The sequence below is a fragment of the Castor canadensis genome, chromosome 5 (genome assembly GCF_047511655.1).
Source record: "Castor canadensis chromosome 5, mCasCan1.hap1v2, whole genome shotgun sequence".
Lineage (NCBI taxonomy): Eukaryota > Metazoa > Chordata > Mammalia > Rodentia > Castoridae > Castor > Castor canadensis.
Genome location: NC_133390.1, coordinates 136762799 through 136782235, shown reverse-complemented (window position 1 = coordinate 136782235; position 19437 = coordinate 136762799). Strand labels below are relative to the sequence as shown.

General features: G+C 35.9%; 1 protein-coding gene across 10 annotated transcripts in view; it reads right to left on the bottom strand.

The window, feature by feature from the left end:
- The window catches only part of Ralgapa2 (Ral GTPase activating protein catalytic subunit alpha 2), a 308776-nt gene that overhangs the window by 240832 nt on the left and 48507 nt on the right, over positions 1–19437 (bottom strand). For 8 of the 10 annotated variants that reach the window (XR_012448144.1, XM_074074231.1, XM_074074233.1 and 5 more), the window contains 6 exons: positions 15140–15197; positions 9359–9402; positions 6602–6779; positions 5422–5537; positions 3079–3217; positions 552–751 (listed from right to left, as the gene is read on the bottom strand). Coding sequence is in view for 9 of the 10 variants with exons in the window: in XM_074074231.1 (XP_073930332.1) it covers positions 552–751; positions 3079–3217; positions 5422–5537; positions 6602–6779; positions 9359–9402; positions 15140–15197 (735 nt within the window). In the remaining variant the exon portion in view is untranslated. Of the gene's footprint in view, positions 1–551; positions 752–3078; positions 3218–5421; positions 5538–6601; positions 6780–9358; positions 9403–15139; positions 15198–19437 lie in introns of those variants that run through there. The other 2 variants (XM_074074234.1, XM_074074240.1) reach the window with 2 other exon arrangements.

Below are 19437 nucleotides of genomic sequence, written 5' to 3'. Positions count from 1 at the left end.
GATCAAAGTCAAGAAAGAAAAAGCACAGAACGTCCCATATAAGGAGAAGTCTTTTCTGAAGGCCTTGGATAGAGGTGGTCTTCTCTTCCAAGGAACTCATCATAGCACAACAACAGTTGTGGAATTTTCAGCTGCTGACCCACTCCCTTCCCTGAAATGCTAAAGGGGACTTGGTGGCATGAGTCCTTTCCATGGGTTACCTACATGTTTCCTTAGAGCCTTCTAGCTACTGGTGAAGGCAAGAAAATCCCTCTGTGCTCTTGCTCAGAGGTCATTGATACTTGAACAAAGGAGTAACAATGAAGGGGAGGAGGAGATAGCCATCTTCTCAGACTGCCTCCCTTGCTCCTGAGATCACCTTGTTATTGCAATTGTAGTAGTGCACAGCAAGAACTTCTGATTCACAGCTTTCTCTAAGACCTCAGCACTGCAGAGAGCGTAAGCCCTTCACAAGAAAACGTAACAAGAACCATAACTCAGTTTCCCTGGTTATGTGTTAGTGTGTTCTATTATTCAAGATTAAGAGATTTAAAAAATGATGAATGGCATACCTGGATGATTTTAGGCAACACATCAACTCCATTTTTAGTGTTTTGTGTTGTGGCTAGATACTTTTTTTCCAAAAAGAAAGTTACAATCCACTTAATAAAAACAACACGAGCTGCCATGTAGGGAATTTTTGTACTGTAAATGGTTTCATTATCTCGAGTTGTAGTGATGTACACTGGCTTTGGTCTCAAGTGTGGGATGTCTAGTAGAAAAAAGAATATATTAATTAGGTTAGTGAATCTTAGTATTATGTAATCTCTTTAAATGTTTCAGTTTTTGGTTAAATAAACATATATTTGGTTGTCTAAACAGAAACTAAGAGTGAAGACCCACAAATGATGAAAAATAGCATCATTTGGTATTCATGTTTCTGTTTCACAATCTGACCACAAAAAGGTGGCTATTATTGTTAGTGTTTACACACAACTATGGTATATGGAAAAAGTAAGCTAATAGCTCTTTTTAACAAAGTTGAGAAATACCTGTGACTTTAGTAGTGAAGATCTCTTTATATACATTATACCTAATTTAATCTTATTTTATGACTGGAACAAATATAAAAGCATGTATTTCTAAAAAATCACTTTAGGTATTTTCATATCTAATACCACACTGATTAAATCCACTGAACTGTAGGGCTTTTTTTTTTAATTACTGTAGCTTTCTATGTTTTTATTATTGTTGTGCTGGGTACATTGTGACATTTATAAAAGTGCTTACAATATATCTTAGTTAAATTTACCTCCTCTATCATTCTCCTTTATTCCCTTCTTCCCTCATTCTTAGAATAGTTTCAACAGGTCTCATTTTTTCCATTTTCATACACGAGTACATAATATTTATTCACCCTCCGACATGCTTTCCTTATATCCTTCCCCCATTCCCACTGGTACCAACCCCTAGATAGGACCTGATTTATGTTCTTGTCCTCCATTTTGAACTTTAGTTTTATATCTTTTTCCCTTTGGATGAATTCAAGGAAACAGAATCAACATAATCTACTTTATAGTCAAATTCAGAAAACCACAGTTCATCTTTAAGATATCATATGCTATCTTTTTCAAAGAATTACCAAAGAGGTCCCACTTCTCATTCTTTAAATTTCATCAAATATGAAAATTATATTGTACTAGATTTAATATACTACTTGCCGTAAGTCCGACTTGCTAGCTTAACTAATTTTTAAATACCTGGAGTACCTGCATGAAACAACACAATTCTCAGTAAGTAACTTTTAACCTAAAAATACTAAACTGTGTAATTTTTTTTACAATGAATACAGATTACATATAAAATCAGAAAAGTTTTTTGAAAAAATGTTCGTATGTATATGTGTAGCTAACAAAAATACATGTCCTACTTCCTCTAAAAGTCAGTACTTATATAACTTTCAAAAAAACACCAACTTTCAGCTACTCTCTCCTTACCGTGTGTGTGTGTGTGTGTGTGTGTGTGTGTGTGCACTCATATACACATGAAGCAAAGACAACTCAGTCATTTGGCCATGTTGCCCAGATGGATAATGTCCCTTATAACTTTTTTCCTTTCAAAACTGTTATTGACTATTCATTTGAATAAATTTTATCTGTTTTAAATAACAAGGAGAAGATTTGTTCCCCACTTTCAGCACTCAAAGGTATGCTTCTGACCTGTGACACCTCATTTCTTTTATCGTTCTTGTTTTGTTTGTGAGAAAGGGTGTCACTATGCAACTCAGGCTGGCCTTGAACTCATGATCTTCCTGCTTCAGCCTCCTGTGTGCTGGGATTAAGGACATATGCCACCATACCTGGCTACTCATTTCTTTACTGAGATTTCAACTCAGGGCCTTATGCTTACTAAAAATAGGCACTCTACCACCTAAGCCATTTATTTATTTTTCAGATAGGCATCACTTTTGCCCAGGGCTGGCCTCTGGCCCCACAATCCTCCTATCTCCACTTTCTAATTAGCTGGGATTACAGATGTGAGCCACTGTACCCAGTTCTCATTTCTTACAGAGGAAAACTTTTAGGAGCTAAATTATAAATTCTTATGTTTCCTAGCTCTCTGGGGCTTACTATCTCTAGGTTGCCCAATCACCCAAACAGCTGCCCTCCATAAGTAACTGTCAGTAGTGCCTGCTGGATGAAAGATCCAGCATGAAAGGACAAACTGTGGGCCCTGGGCTTGCCTGCCTCATCACTGAGCAAGATCTGGGGGTCACCATACCCCACCTCCCCTAAGAAAAGACTTTGGGAAACATAAAACACCTTTTTTCATTAAAAGACTGTAAATATAATTACATCAAAAATATTATGATACATTTTAAATTACTTCTAATATAAAAACCATGGTAAGGTAAAATACATCTTAGTGGGTTCACATAATTAAAACCACTTATTAGGAAACTTTAAACCTTTTACAATAAAGTCACTATTCAATACAAGAGTAATGTGACTATTTTACTTTAAAAAAAACCAAGGAATCAAACTGAGAACAACTATACACCTGTGCGTGTTGCCTCTACACAGCTCAAACAATACTTACCAAGTACAGGTTTGTAGACATTTGTTAACTTAGTAAATGATGGAAATAAATGAGGAAGATAATACTTTCGAAATAATGTAAAAAGAAATTTAAAACCAGTATCTTGATTTTCCTTATTCTTCCACTCCAAGCTTGCAGCCTTTGAATAGTATGTGGGGAATAAAAAGATACACATATTTTACATTTCAAATTAACATATACTAAAATGAAATTTAGAGTCAAATTCCTATCCTAAATTTTTTTAAATGATAAATAATACTGACAATCATGCAATGAAATCATATCCTAACAGCTCAAAAGTGACAGACATGATTTTTTTTTAAAAAGATGGTATCATATATTTTAAACTTGCTCTACTATATTAAGCTCATATCTTCCACATGTTCTTTAAAATGATTACATATTTCTTGTGCCTTTAAAAGAACTAGTCAGAAGTAATCAAGTACTTTTTTTCCTAACCTCAAAAATGGCCATTTATAATAAGTAGGAATTAAAGACACAATTCCTCTCAGTGATTTCATCCAATGTTATCTAAATACAAAGTCAGTATCAAAAGATAAAAGGTATGGAATCTTGGAAACTGCATTCTCCTTATTAAAATGTACTTGCAGGCTAAAATAAACCAGGTCTATCAGTCCAGCTATAGATTAAGTTTAAAGCTTTTGTAGTAGTGAAGAATATTCTCCCCCTCAAAAAACCAGCAGTTTGTGCATAGTGTAAGCAATCCGAAACAGCTCAAGCTGGGCAGCACCCCTCAGGAGCCCAGTGGACAGCCTGTTACAGAGGTATAGTCACCCCCATATTATCGAGAGAAAGATGGAGCAGAGGGCCCTAATAGAGGACCTAACAGTGGATCTTAAATTTGTCAGACCAAAACATAGCTTCCCAATTTCCTTCATGACTAGTCCACTTAGAAAATGATAACAGCTATGCAGCACCTGAGATAAAGAGACAAAGAGCTTTGGCTGCCCCTGAGGCAGAGGAGCTCAGCATCCATAACTTGTCAGAAGCTCTGCTCTGAGGATTCACCCCAACAAACAGAAAGGAAGGTAGATGTAGAAACATGAAAATTAAGCCCAACACACAATTAGGGGGCTCACAGTCTGCATACAAATCTCTACCCTCAATGCTATCCCCTTCTAATGGAGGTCCTGGAGATTTTTTAACTTAATTCAGGTCACAAAATTCATTAGTGACACATCTATTATGAGAACGTAGGCCCTCAACACATCCAAGTTCTAAGTATTCTGTGCTGAATTCCCAGGACTAATGGAATGTTCAACCACTTCTGAACAGGTAACAGGTGCATTTTAGATGCATGTAGAACAAGCATAAGCCAAACGTGAAGCTTCCAGAAGAAGACATTAATACTTTGATCAGACTATCAGAAATCTGAAGTCCTTTTGTTTCTGGTGCTGGCTAAATGACGTGGGAGTGGGGGTAGAAGTCAGGATTGCCCAGCAAGATTGAGTAGTCAGAAAAGGCAGCCAAGAACTGAACTTTGGGGGCAGTAGAGAAAAACACAGTTCCTTAAAGAAAACTGGAAAGAAGCAGAGAAAAAAAGGAGAAAAGCCATAAGATAACATCATGAGAGGAGAGAATCTCATGAAGGAGGGGTAATCACTCAAATCATCTCAAAGGATAAGCAGAGCAAAAACAGAAGAGTATTCTCTCTCCACATGGACCCCTGAACCCCACCATGGTCTGGAACGTGGCATTTCAGCAGTGACAGGGCAGAAGGTGAGGAACAGTCAGTGTCAAAGAAATGTTAGGAGGAAACAGAAGTGGCAAAGATGATGATTTCAACAAACTCAGCTGTGAAGGGAAAGTCACATACTGGACTACACCTAGAAGCAGCACAGGGATAAGAAAAGTGTTAACTGAGAAAAGATTCAGTAGATTTTATTCTAACCATACTGATATTCAGAAATATAAAATAAGTGACAAGTAGGCTATTAAATTAGCTGTGAAAATGATAAATTACTGATTTCGGTTCCATATTCCAGTGGTAAATCTAAGAAAAAGGAATGCATGCCATCTCTCTGTCTGGCCTGCCTACTTCTGGCCCTCCACTCACCTTCTGGGTCTACCTCCTCGTCCAGGAACAGGATAAACAAAGAAAAATAGTTTAAACACATTCTCACAAAGTGGCACTTATGCTTGGTCCTGTGGAAGTGACCTAACAATGGTACATACCCTGTTTAGTGAAATATCACATAAAATCACCCCAAAGAAAATTTTTTTTAAAAAGGATGAACCCACAGAAAAAAAAGAAGCAACATTTGTTTTCCTTTCTACTGAGAATAAGCCCATAACTGAAATGGCTATGATTTTCCTTCTGACCTGAATAACCATATACTTCAGCAGTATTTGAAGAAAAAAGCAGGTTTGGTCCTCAGTGATCTTCTCCCCTGATATGGCTGGTAGGAGTGGAGTTATTTCTTCTGGATATATCTTTGCTGCAGGGTAGGAAACAATGAGAGCTCTTTTACCAAAGTTAAATTGTAAATAGGATTCAAGGTTTTTAAAAAAATTATCTTTATTAAAATACAAGAAGAATTAACCTAGAAGGTAACACACATGTACAGGAAATTAATGTGAGTCAACTCCCTGTATAGCTATCCTTATCTCAACTAGCAAAAACCCTTGTTCCTTTCCATTATTGCTTATACTCTCTCTTCAACAAAATTAGAGATAAGGGCAAAATAATTTCTGCCGGGTATCGAGGGGATGGGGGGGAGAGGGAGGGGGTGGGATGGGTGGTAAGGGAGGGGGGAGAAATGACCCAAGCACGGTATGCACATATGAATAATAAATAAATAAAATTAAAAAAAATACATCTATCCAGCCATTGGAACTGCATACTGAATTCTAAACTTGTGTGCATCAAGGGCTCGAAATATAGTACAGATGGCCATGGACCCACCTCTCCCACCAAAGAATGGACCCATTCTTTCCCTTTCAAGATCTGCTTTGGTCAATTTATGATCAAATGCCAGTCACTGGGCAAAGAAGTGATATGCAGTCATAAACCAATGACCCTAACAGGGAAGTTTCTTGAAAACTCATAGGATACAAATGGACCAGCGATGTCACAAGTGACCTTCTATAAATGCTGCATGAAAATACATAGCTGGCAACAAGAGATGAATGCCCACTTATGAAACAATAGTGATGAGAACAACAGTCAGTAGTTTTGGAAGACAGATTTAAATATCATTAGCAGACACAAAAACACTCCAGACATACCATGTGTCTCTACTTCCTGCTATTGTCAACATCTGTCCCCTCCCTTCCATTCCTATTTCCACCACTTCAGTAAATTTCTCTTATCATTGCATAGAAAATAGGCCCCAAGTTTGTCATTCTAATGTTTGAAAGAGAACAGTCTGAGTTATAGGAAGTAATTCCTCTTCAGACCCCATCAGGATTTCTATTCATTAAAATGAAAAACTAAGGAATTTCTCAATGTACATTCAGGAGTAATTTCAGCATGCCAGATCTGCTAACAAACATCACTTACCATCAACTACACTAGGGCTTGGATTGATGAGTGTCTCCAATGTGCAGGGCCCCCTGGATGACAAGACCGCTGGGAAACCAGGCACAAGGCAAGCAAAAATCAGCACCTGCTCTTCTGCACAGTTTGTCTGAAGTGCTTGAAGCCACAAAAGAAACAGCCTGATTCCTTCACATCTTATCTAAAAGTAAAATTAAAAGCAATGAAAATGAAACACATGTATATGTAGAAAAGCATTGTCATATAGCATCCATCTTAAGAAAGAAAAATTAGAGAGCAAAGCTTGTTGGTGCATGCCTGTAATCCCAGCGATCCAGAGGCTGACATAGTAGGATCAAGAGTTCAGGCCAGCCTGGGCTACATAGCAAGACCCTGTCTCGAAAAAGGAGGGCTGAAAGGAATAAGAGAGAGAGAAAGAGAAGGAGGGAGAGAAGGAGGAAGAAAGAAAAAAAAGAAAAGAACATACCATTAAAGTCCTACAGCAAGTTCTTCATTTAGTGACAAGTAAGCAAGAATACTACAATACAGCACAAAGGTTAAAAGCCTGGGTTCTGGAGCCCGAGGGCCTGGGTTCAAATTCAGTTTCTGCTACTTTCTAGGTATGACCAATGAAAGCCACTTAGTCTCCTCATCTATAAAACAGGGTGATGCAGTTTTTTTACCACCAAGAACTATCACAAGGATTAAGTGAGTTAACATATGTAAGGCACATAAAGCAATGCCTGGCTCCCAATGAGCACTGTATTTCCTAGCAATGGTATTTCATTCTGTAAGGTAACAGTGTCCATAGTATTAATGCTCAAGTATCCATGAAAACAATGCTAAAAATAATCTTCCTCCAAATTTGTATTATGCTTTAGAGAGAATTTTTGTCATGTCATGATAAATATGTACCTGCTTATAATGCTCTTGAAAATCAGAATACTTACAGCTAAATGAGACTCTGAAGACCTGGCTCAATGAAACAGTACAGCTCTCTAGCTTCCCTGCCTTATGTCCATACTCTAAAGTCTTTCCCACATCTTTACTGGGCTCTGAGTGATTGGCATCACCTGATGGAAAACATCAAAATAAGCAGATGTTTCCTTTTTCTTCCCCAACATTTACTTCCAACTTCATTCTAGCCCTTGAATTAAAAAACACACCTTTTCTGTATTCCTAAATGGTTGAAAGATGATGTCAATAAAAGAAGCTAAGTAAGCAAATGAAAATGAAAAATGTATCAGATGCAGCTGAAAGATGTAGTGAGCTCCAAATGCAGGCAGCTGAGGGGCTGCCTGGTTGCTTTTCAATTAACTGAAGGTGGTACTGATTCCTCCAAAGCAAGTGTTGCAAGCCAAACATGAGACTGTGCAGGAAAACTAAAAGGCAGAGAAGAGGAAATACACTTACATACAAGCATACATTTTCTATATATAATGAATATATGCATTATATGTCATATATAATATATATAATTATATATAGTATATACATTAAACATATACACATATATAAAAAGAATACATATATATATATAAAAAAAGAGAAAGAGAGAGAGAGAGAGAGAGAGAGAGAGAGAGAGTGTGTGTGTGTGTGTGTGTGTGTGTGTGTGTGTGTGCTGACTCCAATAGAAGTCAAAATACACCAAGACAGACACCCTAGGTGGTGACAGTGCTACCCCATTAAATGAGTGGATTCACAGCACACATCCAGACATCCCCCCCGCATTCCACCACTTTTCACAAATCTCATTGCCTGCCTATCCTCCTCTCTAACAGATAAAATGAGTGGTAACATTGACTACATTAATATTCAGTCAGTAGACAAAAATTATGAAGCTCTCTCTATATTTAATCAAATAGTATTTAACAATAGGAAAGTTTCTATGAAATTCTATTATGTCCCCAATTTTTATGTTAACTAGATATCAATAAGACTAACAATAATAACAGCTTGATAGTTTTAACTCTAAAATGATTCTTTTAAAAATAAGAACAAATATGGAATCTACAGTGAGGCTAGGAATAGCTTTTTTTCCAACATGTAAGAGATAGTTAACACATTAAGTTTTAAGTGACTATGGTAGTTTAAACTGGTATAAAAAACAAAAATGTACTAACTTAATTATCTACAAGTGAATTATCTCCCATAAAATATTAATCACAGGCTGCCTCTGTTCTGCCACTCATGTTTTAGGGTCATCTTATCCCAGCATCAGATGGTCTATGTCATTACAAAAGGTATGTTCATTTAAAAACAAGCCAGTTTTAACCTAAATTGTAAGATCTGTTTCAAATAAATATTCAAGAGTTAGGCTCTGCTACTCTTTTTCCCCATAATAGTTCTTAAAATTAGCAAAATTAATTCAGAGACAACTATCGTTTTAACAACCAGATTGCTGACATGGATAGAATCAGGCATGTTAGCTCTGAAGCTTAAAAGTTCCTTTCCTTTTTCTGATGATAAAACTGGAGCAGTCACTCCCTTGCTGTACCCAGCAGAAGCACAACTGAAACTCAGAACTCCAAACTCTAAAGCCAAGTCACTTCTTCTTAACACTATTTAAAAGGTCTCTCACAAGTCGTGTCAGAACAAAACCCTTTGTAACGATATTTATCATAGAATTTCTACATTAAAAATAAAAACTAAACCAAGTAGATTGTGAAGATTTTTTTTTTCAAAATGCTCTTTGCTACTTTGAGACATTAACAAATTTGATTCCTGTGCCATCAAAAAAATAACTACAAATGCCATTACACTTTCATCTAAAATAAATACCTTCATAGAATTTCCAGTGTGTAGAAGCTTCTTTAAAGTTGAACCTGAAAGTTTAAGACAATAAATTAGATATGGAGTATATGAATGAATATTTTTTAAGTATATGAATAAATATGTAAGATCTATTTTTAAAAGATCAGTTTTAGAAAGAAAAAATGTACCTATGACAAAAGTTAATAGTTTTTTTTTTTTAATAAAAAGAAGGCTGACCTTCAGAATCAAAGTAAAGCAAATGACACAAAAGGAAAGACATTTTTAAGGTAAAAGTATTCTGAGTATCTACCTCTTCAAAATTCTTTATAAAAAGTCAAAATGATTGATATTAAGATAACCCAAATGTCTTCAGACGATTATATGCAAATATCTGTCATAAATAAAATGATTTTTAAAAAATCTTTAAAGATAAAAATAATGTAAAACTACTGCCCACAAAACATTTTTATAAGAACATTTTACAAATATACAGAAGGGCATTGTTCTCTCCTAGCAATAAGGAGCACATTTATGGGAGTTGGTATAGCAATAAATCCTCTAATGGAGCAGTATGATTGCAGTCAAGGAAGCAGAATCAAGATTTATTCAGAACCACAATGGTCAACAGCTAAACTTTGAAGCTGCTGCCCACTGTGTTATACTGTTTTTCTTAGGGGGCTAGAAACATACAAGTAATTATTATGTAAATGCGTTCATACCCCCAATATGGGACAGGGTATGGGAACCTCACCTAGTATCATATGAAGCCTCTAAAATAGCATCTAACCTCAAAAAAAGTTACTTTTTAAAACAGAAATATATTGGAAGTCTTAGATCTGAGGACTTTTTATCTCAATCAAGTTAAAATGGGAAAACTTTTGGTGGTGTTGCTCATTATCTTGATGGCAGTAATGATTTCACAGATACATACCTATGTCAAAACTTATCAAAATGTGCATTTTATATATATTCAATTTATTGCATGCCAATAAAGCTGTTTTTAAAAATGAGAAAAAAACAGAACAGGTAGCCTAGAAGTGACTGTGGAAAAGATGAGGAAGAAGAAGAAGAAGGATGAAGAAGGAGGAAGAAGGTCCCAGAGCCACAAAGGGACCTGAGTTTAGCTCAGCCCAGCTATGAGACCCTTCTGAGGGAGTCCTAGTGCCAAGCACACAGGGAAACCTTGTCCTTTTGGAAGAGTGGGAGATGGTATGGCCTAACTGCAATGGAAACAGAAAAGCCTGTCAGACTCAGGCTCCTGAAAGAGTAGAGTCCAGTAGGCAGTAGGAACTTTGAGAACTGAAGCTAGTTAGAGTTGTGATTATATCTCAGGCAATGTAGGGCCACTAAGCACACAGCCACGGACATTCTTGCAAAGTCAAAAACAAAATTCATTTAGTTACTATACTATGTGTAAGAGAAACCTAGGTATGTACACTAGATTTAACAACAACTCACAAATAAAAACCATATTATGAAGCTGGGCACCAGTGGCTCACACCTGTAATCCTAACTACTCAGGAGGCAGAGATCAGGAGGATCACTCCACAAAAACAGGGCTGGTGGAGTGGCTCAAGTTGAAGGCCCTGAGTTCAAGTCCCAGTACAAAAAACCCCCATATTATGTATTCATGTATAAAAATGGTAAAATGAGATGTGTTGAAACTTTTTTAGGAATGGGGATGGGGAAATAAAAGAAATGATGAAGGGGATGAATTCAACTATGATATATTATAAGAACTTTGGTAAATATCACAATGTACCCCAGTACAACAATAATTTAAAAAAAAAAAAAGAAAACAACAACAAATGCTGGTGAGTATTTGGGGAGGAAAGAAGTGCTCATACACTGTTGCTAAGAATGTAAACTAGTACAACCACTATAGAAATCAGTTTGAAGGTTCATTAAAAAACTAAAAATAGGCTTACCTTATTACTCTGCAAACTAATCATGGGCATATATCTGAAGGAATGCAGATCAGCATATAAGGCAGAAACCTGCATGCCCACATCTATAGTAACACAATTCACAACAGCAAAGCTGTGGAATGAGCCTAGGTGCCCAAGACCAATGAATGGATAAAGAATATGTGGTATAAATACATGATTGAGTATTATTCAGCTATAAAGAATGAAATTATGTCATTTAGAGGAAAATGGGTGGAAATAGAGAGCATCATTTTGAGCGAGATAAGCCAAGCTCAAAAAGTCATATATCCCACATGTTTTCACTCATATGTGAATCTGGACCTAAAATGATGATAATGGTGATTTATTATTATTATTTTTGTTATTAATGTGACTTGAGTCTACATAGGAGAACAGTAAGGGGAAATCTGTGGGGACGGAAAAGGAAAGGGTACGAGGGTAAAGAGGATTGAAGTATATGTATTTCTTCTTCATTTATATATATGGATATATATAGATATAGATATAGACAGTTATAACAAAATCCACCAAACCCTGCTCAAAAATAGGGCAGAATGTAATAGAGGGGGTGAACTTGTTTGAGGTACACTGTACACATCTATGACATTACCACAATGAAACCCCCCTGTACTATTAATGTATGCCAATAAAAATATTTTAAAAGAAAAAATCAAATAAAAACACTATAATAAGGTATTGTACATGTATAAATTTTCCACTGAGCCTCACCCTTTAAACTGAAGGGTTATTTTTTTAAGCATTTTGCTTAAAACATCTCACCCACTCAACAAATATTTACTGATTTTTGGCGCAGCATTATAAATTGAACCAGACTGGAAAACTACCTTCTGGACGCTCATAAGCAGTAAACCATTTCAAAGTGAACTAACATCCACATAACTTTAGTCCTACATTGATGATACATGTGCAAATGAGGGAGTACTACAGCCTGCTCTTACATCAAATATCCCTGTTTTGCTGTCAATGACATTCTTTGTCAGCTCATTTCCTGTAGTTCTCATTACTGCCCAGAGATAAGGTGTCAAGCAGTACTTTATCAACTATGATTTAGCAGCCTAAAAATGATTTCAGGAAAGCTTGATAAACAATTTTTGCATTTGTAATCAGTAAAAGAAATCTGCAAATAGCTCAGTCATAATAGCCTACATCACAGAACTATGAATGTTGAATCAGCCACTTTCCTGATCTTCTTGCTCTCCAAACATCACTTGAAGCAGGATCTTATATACTGGTCGTATTGAATGCAGAATTCAAATATTCTGCATTCAGTGAGAAAAGAACTAGCCATTAAAAACCAAAACAAAGAGAAGCTACACACTATTTTTCCCTATAAAAACAATTTTAAGAAAAACAGAAAGTGTTTGTTACAGACAAAATAAGATGACATGATAAGAAGCAGAATTTGAACATTATGGTAGTTGATGTTTCAAATTATTTCCTTCCTTCTCAGGATAAAAATATGGCTATTCAGATAGAACTGAGAGCTTTCAAAACTAGCAGAATTTGGGAGGTATTTTTACTTTAGATTTTCTGCTTAGTGAATTATCAATTCTAGTATGCAGCAGGTAACATGCTACACTGGCTTAGAACTTCAAGATTCTAGCTCAACATTTCAGAGTGCTTTGTCCTCTCCCAGGTACAATGACATTGACTTAAGAAGTTGTATAGCAGTGGTCTTCCTATTTGGTAAGCAATATTAACTACTTAGACTGTTAGGCACTAACTAGAAAGAAGGCCCCTGCTCTAGGTTGGGAAGTTTTATACAAAGTCAAGATGCCAATGCTGAGGAGACATTCAAGGAACATCCCTTACCATGGATATCTGGTGTTTACCTATAGTTTCTTACTTTCTATAGTTAACTCGGTCAATACATTGAGCAACAAACAATCACAGTTTTAATAAATCCAAATAAACTAGAAAGAATGCAAGAGGCATAGGAAGGCATATAAAACTGTGTAATAGCAACAATTTCAAAATCCAAAAGGCTGTGAAAACTGAGGGTTTTGTATAGGTCAATAGTGAACAGGACCTAAAAAATGTTAGCAATACCTGACTAAGTCTATTTTGAGCTTAGTTATTCCACTGAGGATGAATATTCATATCTTAAGCTCCAGAACTAATAATTATCTTGGTTAGAGACTACTATCCAGACCCATAAATACACAGACATTAATAATGTGTTGTTCTAAATTGTTTGCTTTGTTGTTTAACAATGTATACATTGCCATTCTAAAATTTAAAAATACCTGATTCCAAAGCATATCTAGGCTGAATTTCAATGTAAAAGAGGTGTCTACTCAATTTGACTAATAATGCAAAAACTGTATTCATCTGAAAAAGAGCCTATTTGACTCAAGTGTTAAGTACCTATGCATTAATAATAAGGATGATTTTATAAGCAAATGCATTCTGAATTATAACTCAACTTGACTACTTTATAGAGACAGCTTGTTCTACATAGCAGATAAATAACTGCAACTATGATGAACCAGAAAACTAGTACTTTGAAATCTCAGATGAGAAGTCTGAGGCTTCTGGTTACTTTTGAGAAGATACTACCAAAGTTGGTAAAAAGCTACTTGTGCCAGCAATTTTTATCAGTTTTTGTGGTATTAGGCAGAATTAAAATAATACCACATACTGCCTACTAGATAGGTCAAGTTTCACAACACAAATACAAATTAGTTTTCATATAGTTCTAATAAGTTTATTCATGCTGAGGGAAGCCCACTAATCTTTAGACATTCTATAGTGCTATCTGAAGAAAATGAGTATGGTTTTCATATAAATGACAGAAACAAAATTAAAGAAGGATTATACCTAGCACAGATTAAAAAAATTACTGCATGCAGTTATTTCTCATTGCAGTCCATTACTGTTATATCATAGAGTGTCACAAAACCCCATGATGTCTCTTTAGATTACAGATTATGCTTTGTATTTAAATATTTTATTTCTACATTAATTTAAATACACATGCTCAAAGCTTCAATGAAGCAGAAATGCTACAGACAACTCTACAAGATTTAAAGGAAAATTTTCTTTGAGTATTTGAAAGATTTTAAACTTAAGGTACTTTTTTAAAATAACCAAGATAGTGAGATATTTTGTTTCTGCCCTAAAACACTGCACCAATGTCTCTCCCTCAATTAAAATTTGCATGACTGAATAACCAAATAAAATTGAACTCCATTATAAAGTTCATGCTCTCTTCCAATATGACCATATAGTAAAGAAGAAAAATTGTAGGAAATGAGACTCTTGTACAGCAGAAGGAATGAAGCAGATACTCTTTAAAACAGAAGGCAGAATTTATAATCAGTACCTTAGAATCACTTCAGCTGGGCTATGCACATTTAATCATGATGATATTTTGTTAGACATTAAGAGCTGAAGAGAAAGGGCAGCTGTGATAACTTGCTTTCCTTCAAGTTTCCTCTGGCTATCACATCCTACGGTATTCAAATAGCAATTATAAGCCAATGATACAGGCTTAACAAACAAGATCTTTTTTGCAAGGAATAATGTAAAATTATTTAAGAAAATACTTTAGATCAGTGTTTCTCAAACTATTATGTTCAGTAGCTCTGGTCTGGGCCTAAGATACTGCATCTCTAACAAGCTCCTGGGGGAGGCTGATGCTGCTGATCTATGACCTACACTTTAAAATTGCACTTTTAGAAGAAGAAAAAGATGTATTTTCCTCCAAATCCCAGGTTGGACTTGTCTTAGTTTTAATTATTATACCCTTGTTTCTTGCTATAAGCTCTCCTGATGGTGTTAGTTACATAAAATATTACTGAAAATTCAACTGGAAGAAATTCATGTTACTAAAAGAAATTGTTTTAATTGTTCTTACCTATACTCTGGTAATGCCATCGAAAGAAAATTCGTTCAGGTAGAAACTGCAGTATTTTCTAAAATAAAAAAAAATTAATGAAGTTACACATTTTCAGGATAGGCCCATTATACATATATATTTCGGAAAAGAAAAATAAAATAACATAAATACTATAGTATAGCTACATTCCTATAGGATAGTTTCTTTCATTTGCCCCAGGCAAGATTCCTCCCCTGAATGTTTTTAAGAGATTATTCACTCAAGTTTAATTACTCCCCGCAAAAAAGGGAAAACAAAACTAAAATGATCATTCTATCTTGATTAAATAATAGCCAGTGCCAGACTTCCCAGGTTTCCTCTTTTTTCACCTTCTTCTTCCCATTTCCATTACAGTCATCACTATCTGAACAAAGTACACAGCTTGGAATAAAGAGAATTACAAAGAGGATAAGATCACAAGTAATTCAGAAGAAGAAGAAAATAAAATTGGTGGCAAGAATCTCATAAAATTAATGGCCTAAAAGTTTTAGGATTGTTGTTATGCAAGTCTTCATTAGTAGTTAAAGAACAAATTTATGGTGTACAAGAGTATTTGGCTAATAAAAGTAGTCTCATACCACCAAAAATAAATTCTAATCAATGAGAATAACTCCCTCCACCCACTCTAGGACAGGTTTTGACAAGTTATCCTTGAGTAGTAAAATTCCTTGCATTTTAGTTGCAACTACTTTTTCAAAAAACTGAAGAAAATCCCCAAACTTGTCAAAATACACCTGTTGGTGTTGATAACACATCACTTTTGTACAATGAAAATCTCCATTCTAGGTTTAGCTAGCCTAATAGTCTAACACTTCAAAAACTGAGGTCAAAAATTTGTATTCAGATCTGCTGTACATTTCCAGGCAGTTAATAAATTGCTTTCCTCCATTTGAGCCAGCCTGAGATTTTTGTTTGTTTTGTTTCTTTGTCGTAATTTTCCAACTAGGTCAGTAACATACACATATATTTACTTTATTTGTTCCAGTGGACAACAAAGTAAGCTGCAGGAACTTCTAATGGGAAAAGTCAAAAGAGGTAAACTTCCACCAAATATAAGTAACTTTAAATGGCAGGAACTTTTCTCTCAGATTGGACCACATGTCCACCCATAGCCCTATACAGAAGGCATCTCCTTAACCACGTGTAAGTCTTACTTGAAGCATTACTTCCTCACTGAGGCTTCTAAGTGTTCTGTCTGGTGGAGCCTGAACCCTTCCTGCTCCTCTGGTGCTTTCTCTATTACCTGTCCTGTCCTCCTAGTCGAAAGGACTTGCTAGTTAACTCACTTTAAGACTACACACTCTCCACTAGAGCATAATAAATTCATGAGAGTAACACTTCTGTCTTGCTTCCTAAAACATCCCTAGCACTTAGAGGATCTCTGCCTGGCAAACAGTGTTCAGTGAATACTCAGTAAGTGAATATAAATTCTTTTTACTTATAAAATTAGGAAATCTGTAGCTAATCTTGACTTTTTCCTATGGTCTTATATTCCTGTTAACATAAAATGTATCCCATCTTTCCTTAAATACCACTGAGTTAATAACATTTAACTCTGAATTTAGTAAAGAAAACTAAATATAAAGCTGAGATAAATACAAAAGTGTTAAGTTTCATTATATTAAAAGAGAGTCAAAAGATACTTAAAAGTTCTCTACAAAATGTCTTAATAAGAACCCACATAAGCATTTTTCTACCAACAGAATGTAACTGTGAACATTCCCCTGAGCTACAGAATACAACACAAACAGGAGACCAAGAACTCACAGAGCTGGCTACAGCCTACAGGAAAATGTCACGAACAAAGAGAATAGAACAAGCAACCCAATGACTCCAGAATTTAGGCTGCTGCCACACCAAACTCTAGAGCCATAAGCACAAGTGGGACAAGAGACTGACAGTGTCCTGACTCCAGAGAGTCTCTATTTGTACTAGTTTTATGATTCTTTTAACTCATACTTTCTCCTCACTGAAAAATTTACTGTGGAGCCCAGTTTAGTATCTTTGTTGAAAAATTAATATTAACCTTTGCCAGAGGAGTTCTCTAGGAGACGTGCAGAGATGGAGGTAGTGCAAATATAGCAAGCCCACCTTCTTTGCAGATTTATTACATGCAGTTTTGACCAAGTGCAACAAAAAAATAAATAATTAAACAAATTTCAAAAACAAAAATTTTAAACTCCTGTACATGTTGTACTGTGCAACTCAGTTGATGCAAAAAAGCTCAGTCAATCCCAACATTATCATCACTTGTGTTTAAATCATTGTATGATCTGCTGAGTGTTTCCCTGCCCTTAATTTTGCTTCCCACAAAGCAAATGGTACCCTCCAAACAAGGTAAAACTTAATGTGCTTAATTTAAGTGATAAAATGAAAACTGCACATTTGTTGAAAGATGGCATGTCTTTAGCAGAAGCTGGATGGCATTATGGGAAAAATGAATCAAGTACCTTCAGTGTTCAAGATAAAGAGCATGAAGTAAGATCTAGTTTTAGATAAGCAGTATTAATGTGTACAGCAGTACTTTTTGTAACTATAATGTAGCCTACTCCGTGTGGTTTAAAGTAATGGATGAATGCTCAAACATACAGTACATACAGTATAAGTAAATCTGAGTAATTTTTGAGTACTGAACTCAATGGGCAGTCAATTTGGAACCATATACCTGTGGATACCAACAGTCTACTGCAGTTGACTAAGAAGCAAGCATCTGGGAAAGCAACAGAGAAGAAGCAAGATGGGCAGAGGAGCCAAAACAGCTGAGCAGGAGCTCTGGAGCAAAAATTAGGAGTCCTGAGCAACTAGAAGTGGAAGGCCCTCCTACTCCTGCCCAGATCAGTCACTGGCTCAGGGATACGGTGAGAAGAGTATAACCAGGGCTGGACAGCTGAGGGTGCTAACAGCTAGAGGCCATCAGCTGGGCTGAAAATTCTTTCTTGAATGGAAATCTGGGCAGCACATCTTTTTGTGTGCCACAGTAATCTTTACACTATTAATTAGGTTATTCTCATCATATTAAAAGGCTGAAGCACTAAAAGAAGTGTACCACACTTCAGGGGCACAGGCTCTCTGCTGGCCTTTTTCTCATCAGATGGCTGCTACCTTATGTAGATGGAAGCCTGGTCCCAGTGAGGCCTTCCTATACTTTTTCTGCCTCCTACCCTGCATTTTAATCTGCCTAAGCAAATGGCACAACAAGGACTCGGTGTCCTACTTTCTTACACATTCTACTTCAATAGGGCCTGCCACTCCACCTACACTGCAGGATCAGGCGATCCTTCTAATTCCATCTTACCAAGAAGATGTTGAGCAAATTAAAGATTCAGAATAGATCTTATTTTGTACTAGATGAATGTTTGACATGCCCACTGTTTTCTAGACCTTTAAATTAGTCAGGAACCAACCTGACACTGAATCACGCTTTTCAGTTTTCCAAAGCACATACTGGTTTTCCTTTGTTAGTAAGCAACAAAGAAAAACATCTTTTTAGTATCAGGAAACATAGAGAATACAACAAGATGATTTGTGTACAGATACTTAGATGCTGTCAGTCTGCCACAAAGGTAGTCATCCATCTTATTCTGAGGTCAAAACTATCATCATTATCAACACTTCTGGATAAAAGTTTTCAGATTTACAAAACGGATGCACTTTTAAAGACACTCAAAAGTAAACTTAGTAAGGTTTGCATATGAAAGAGCATGCCTAATATCTGAGCTACTAAGAATATTCCCAAAAGGACAGACTCTTATACAACAAGTCAGAGGCTGAGGCAATACCTATGCTAATACTTCTTTTTGTATGCAAATATTACAAAGGGCCATTTTTATACATTAAAGTCTATGAGGTCAATAAAAATAAAGCCAAACACAACCATCTATGTCGAAATGATAAACCTGTCCCTCAGAAGTCCCAGATGAAGTCTACCTTTACTGAGGCAAATATAATCTGGCATTTCTTCAACTGCAACTGACAGTCTAAGCTACACTGCTGTGAATGCCACATAAGCTATTGACATCTTGTTTGTAGTTTCACTGGAGAATAAAATAAAAAAATTCAAGAAAATCACACAGTGTGAATAAATATTACTTTTCTGAAAAACATGTGGCTCTATTTAATACTCAATGCTCAGCTGCATCTATATGGTAATCCATTATAGCACACTCGAAATCGAAATTAGGTATTACTACTGATCAGCACATCAGGGAATCTGTCATTCTTTTAACTGATTATCCACAGCTCTTTCTTCTTCACAACCTACTACATGACCAAGAATA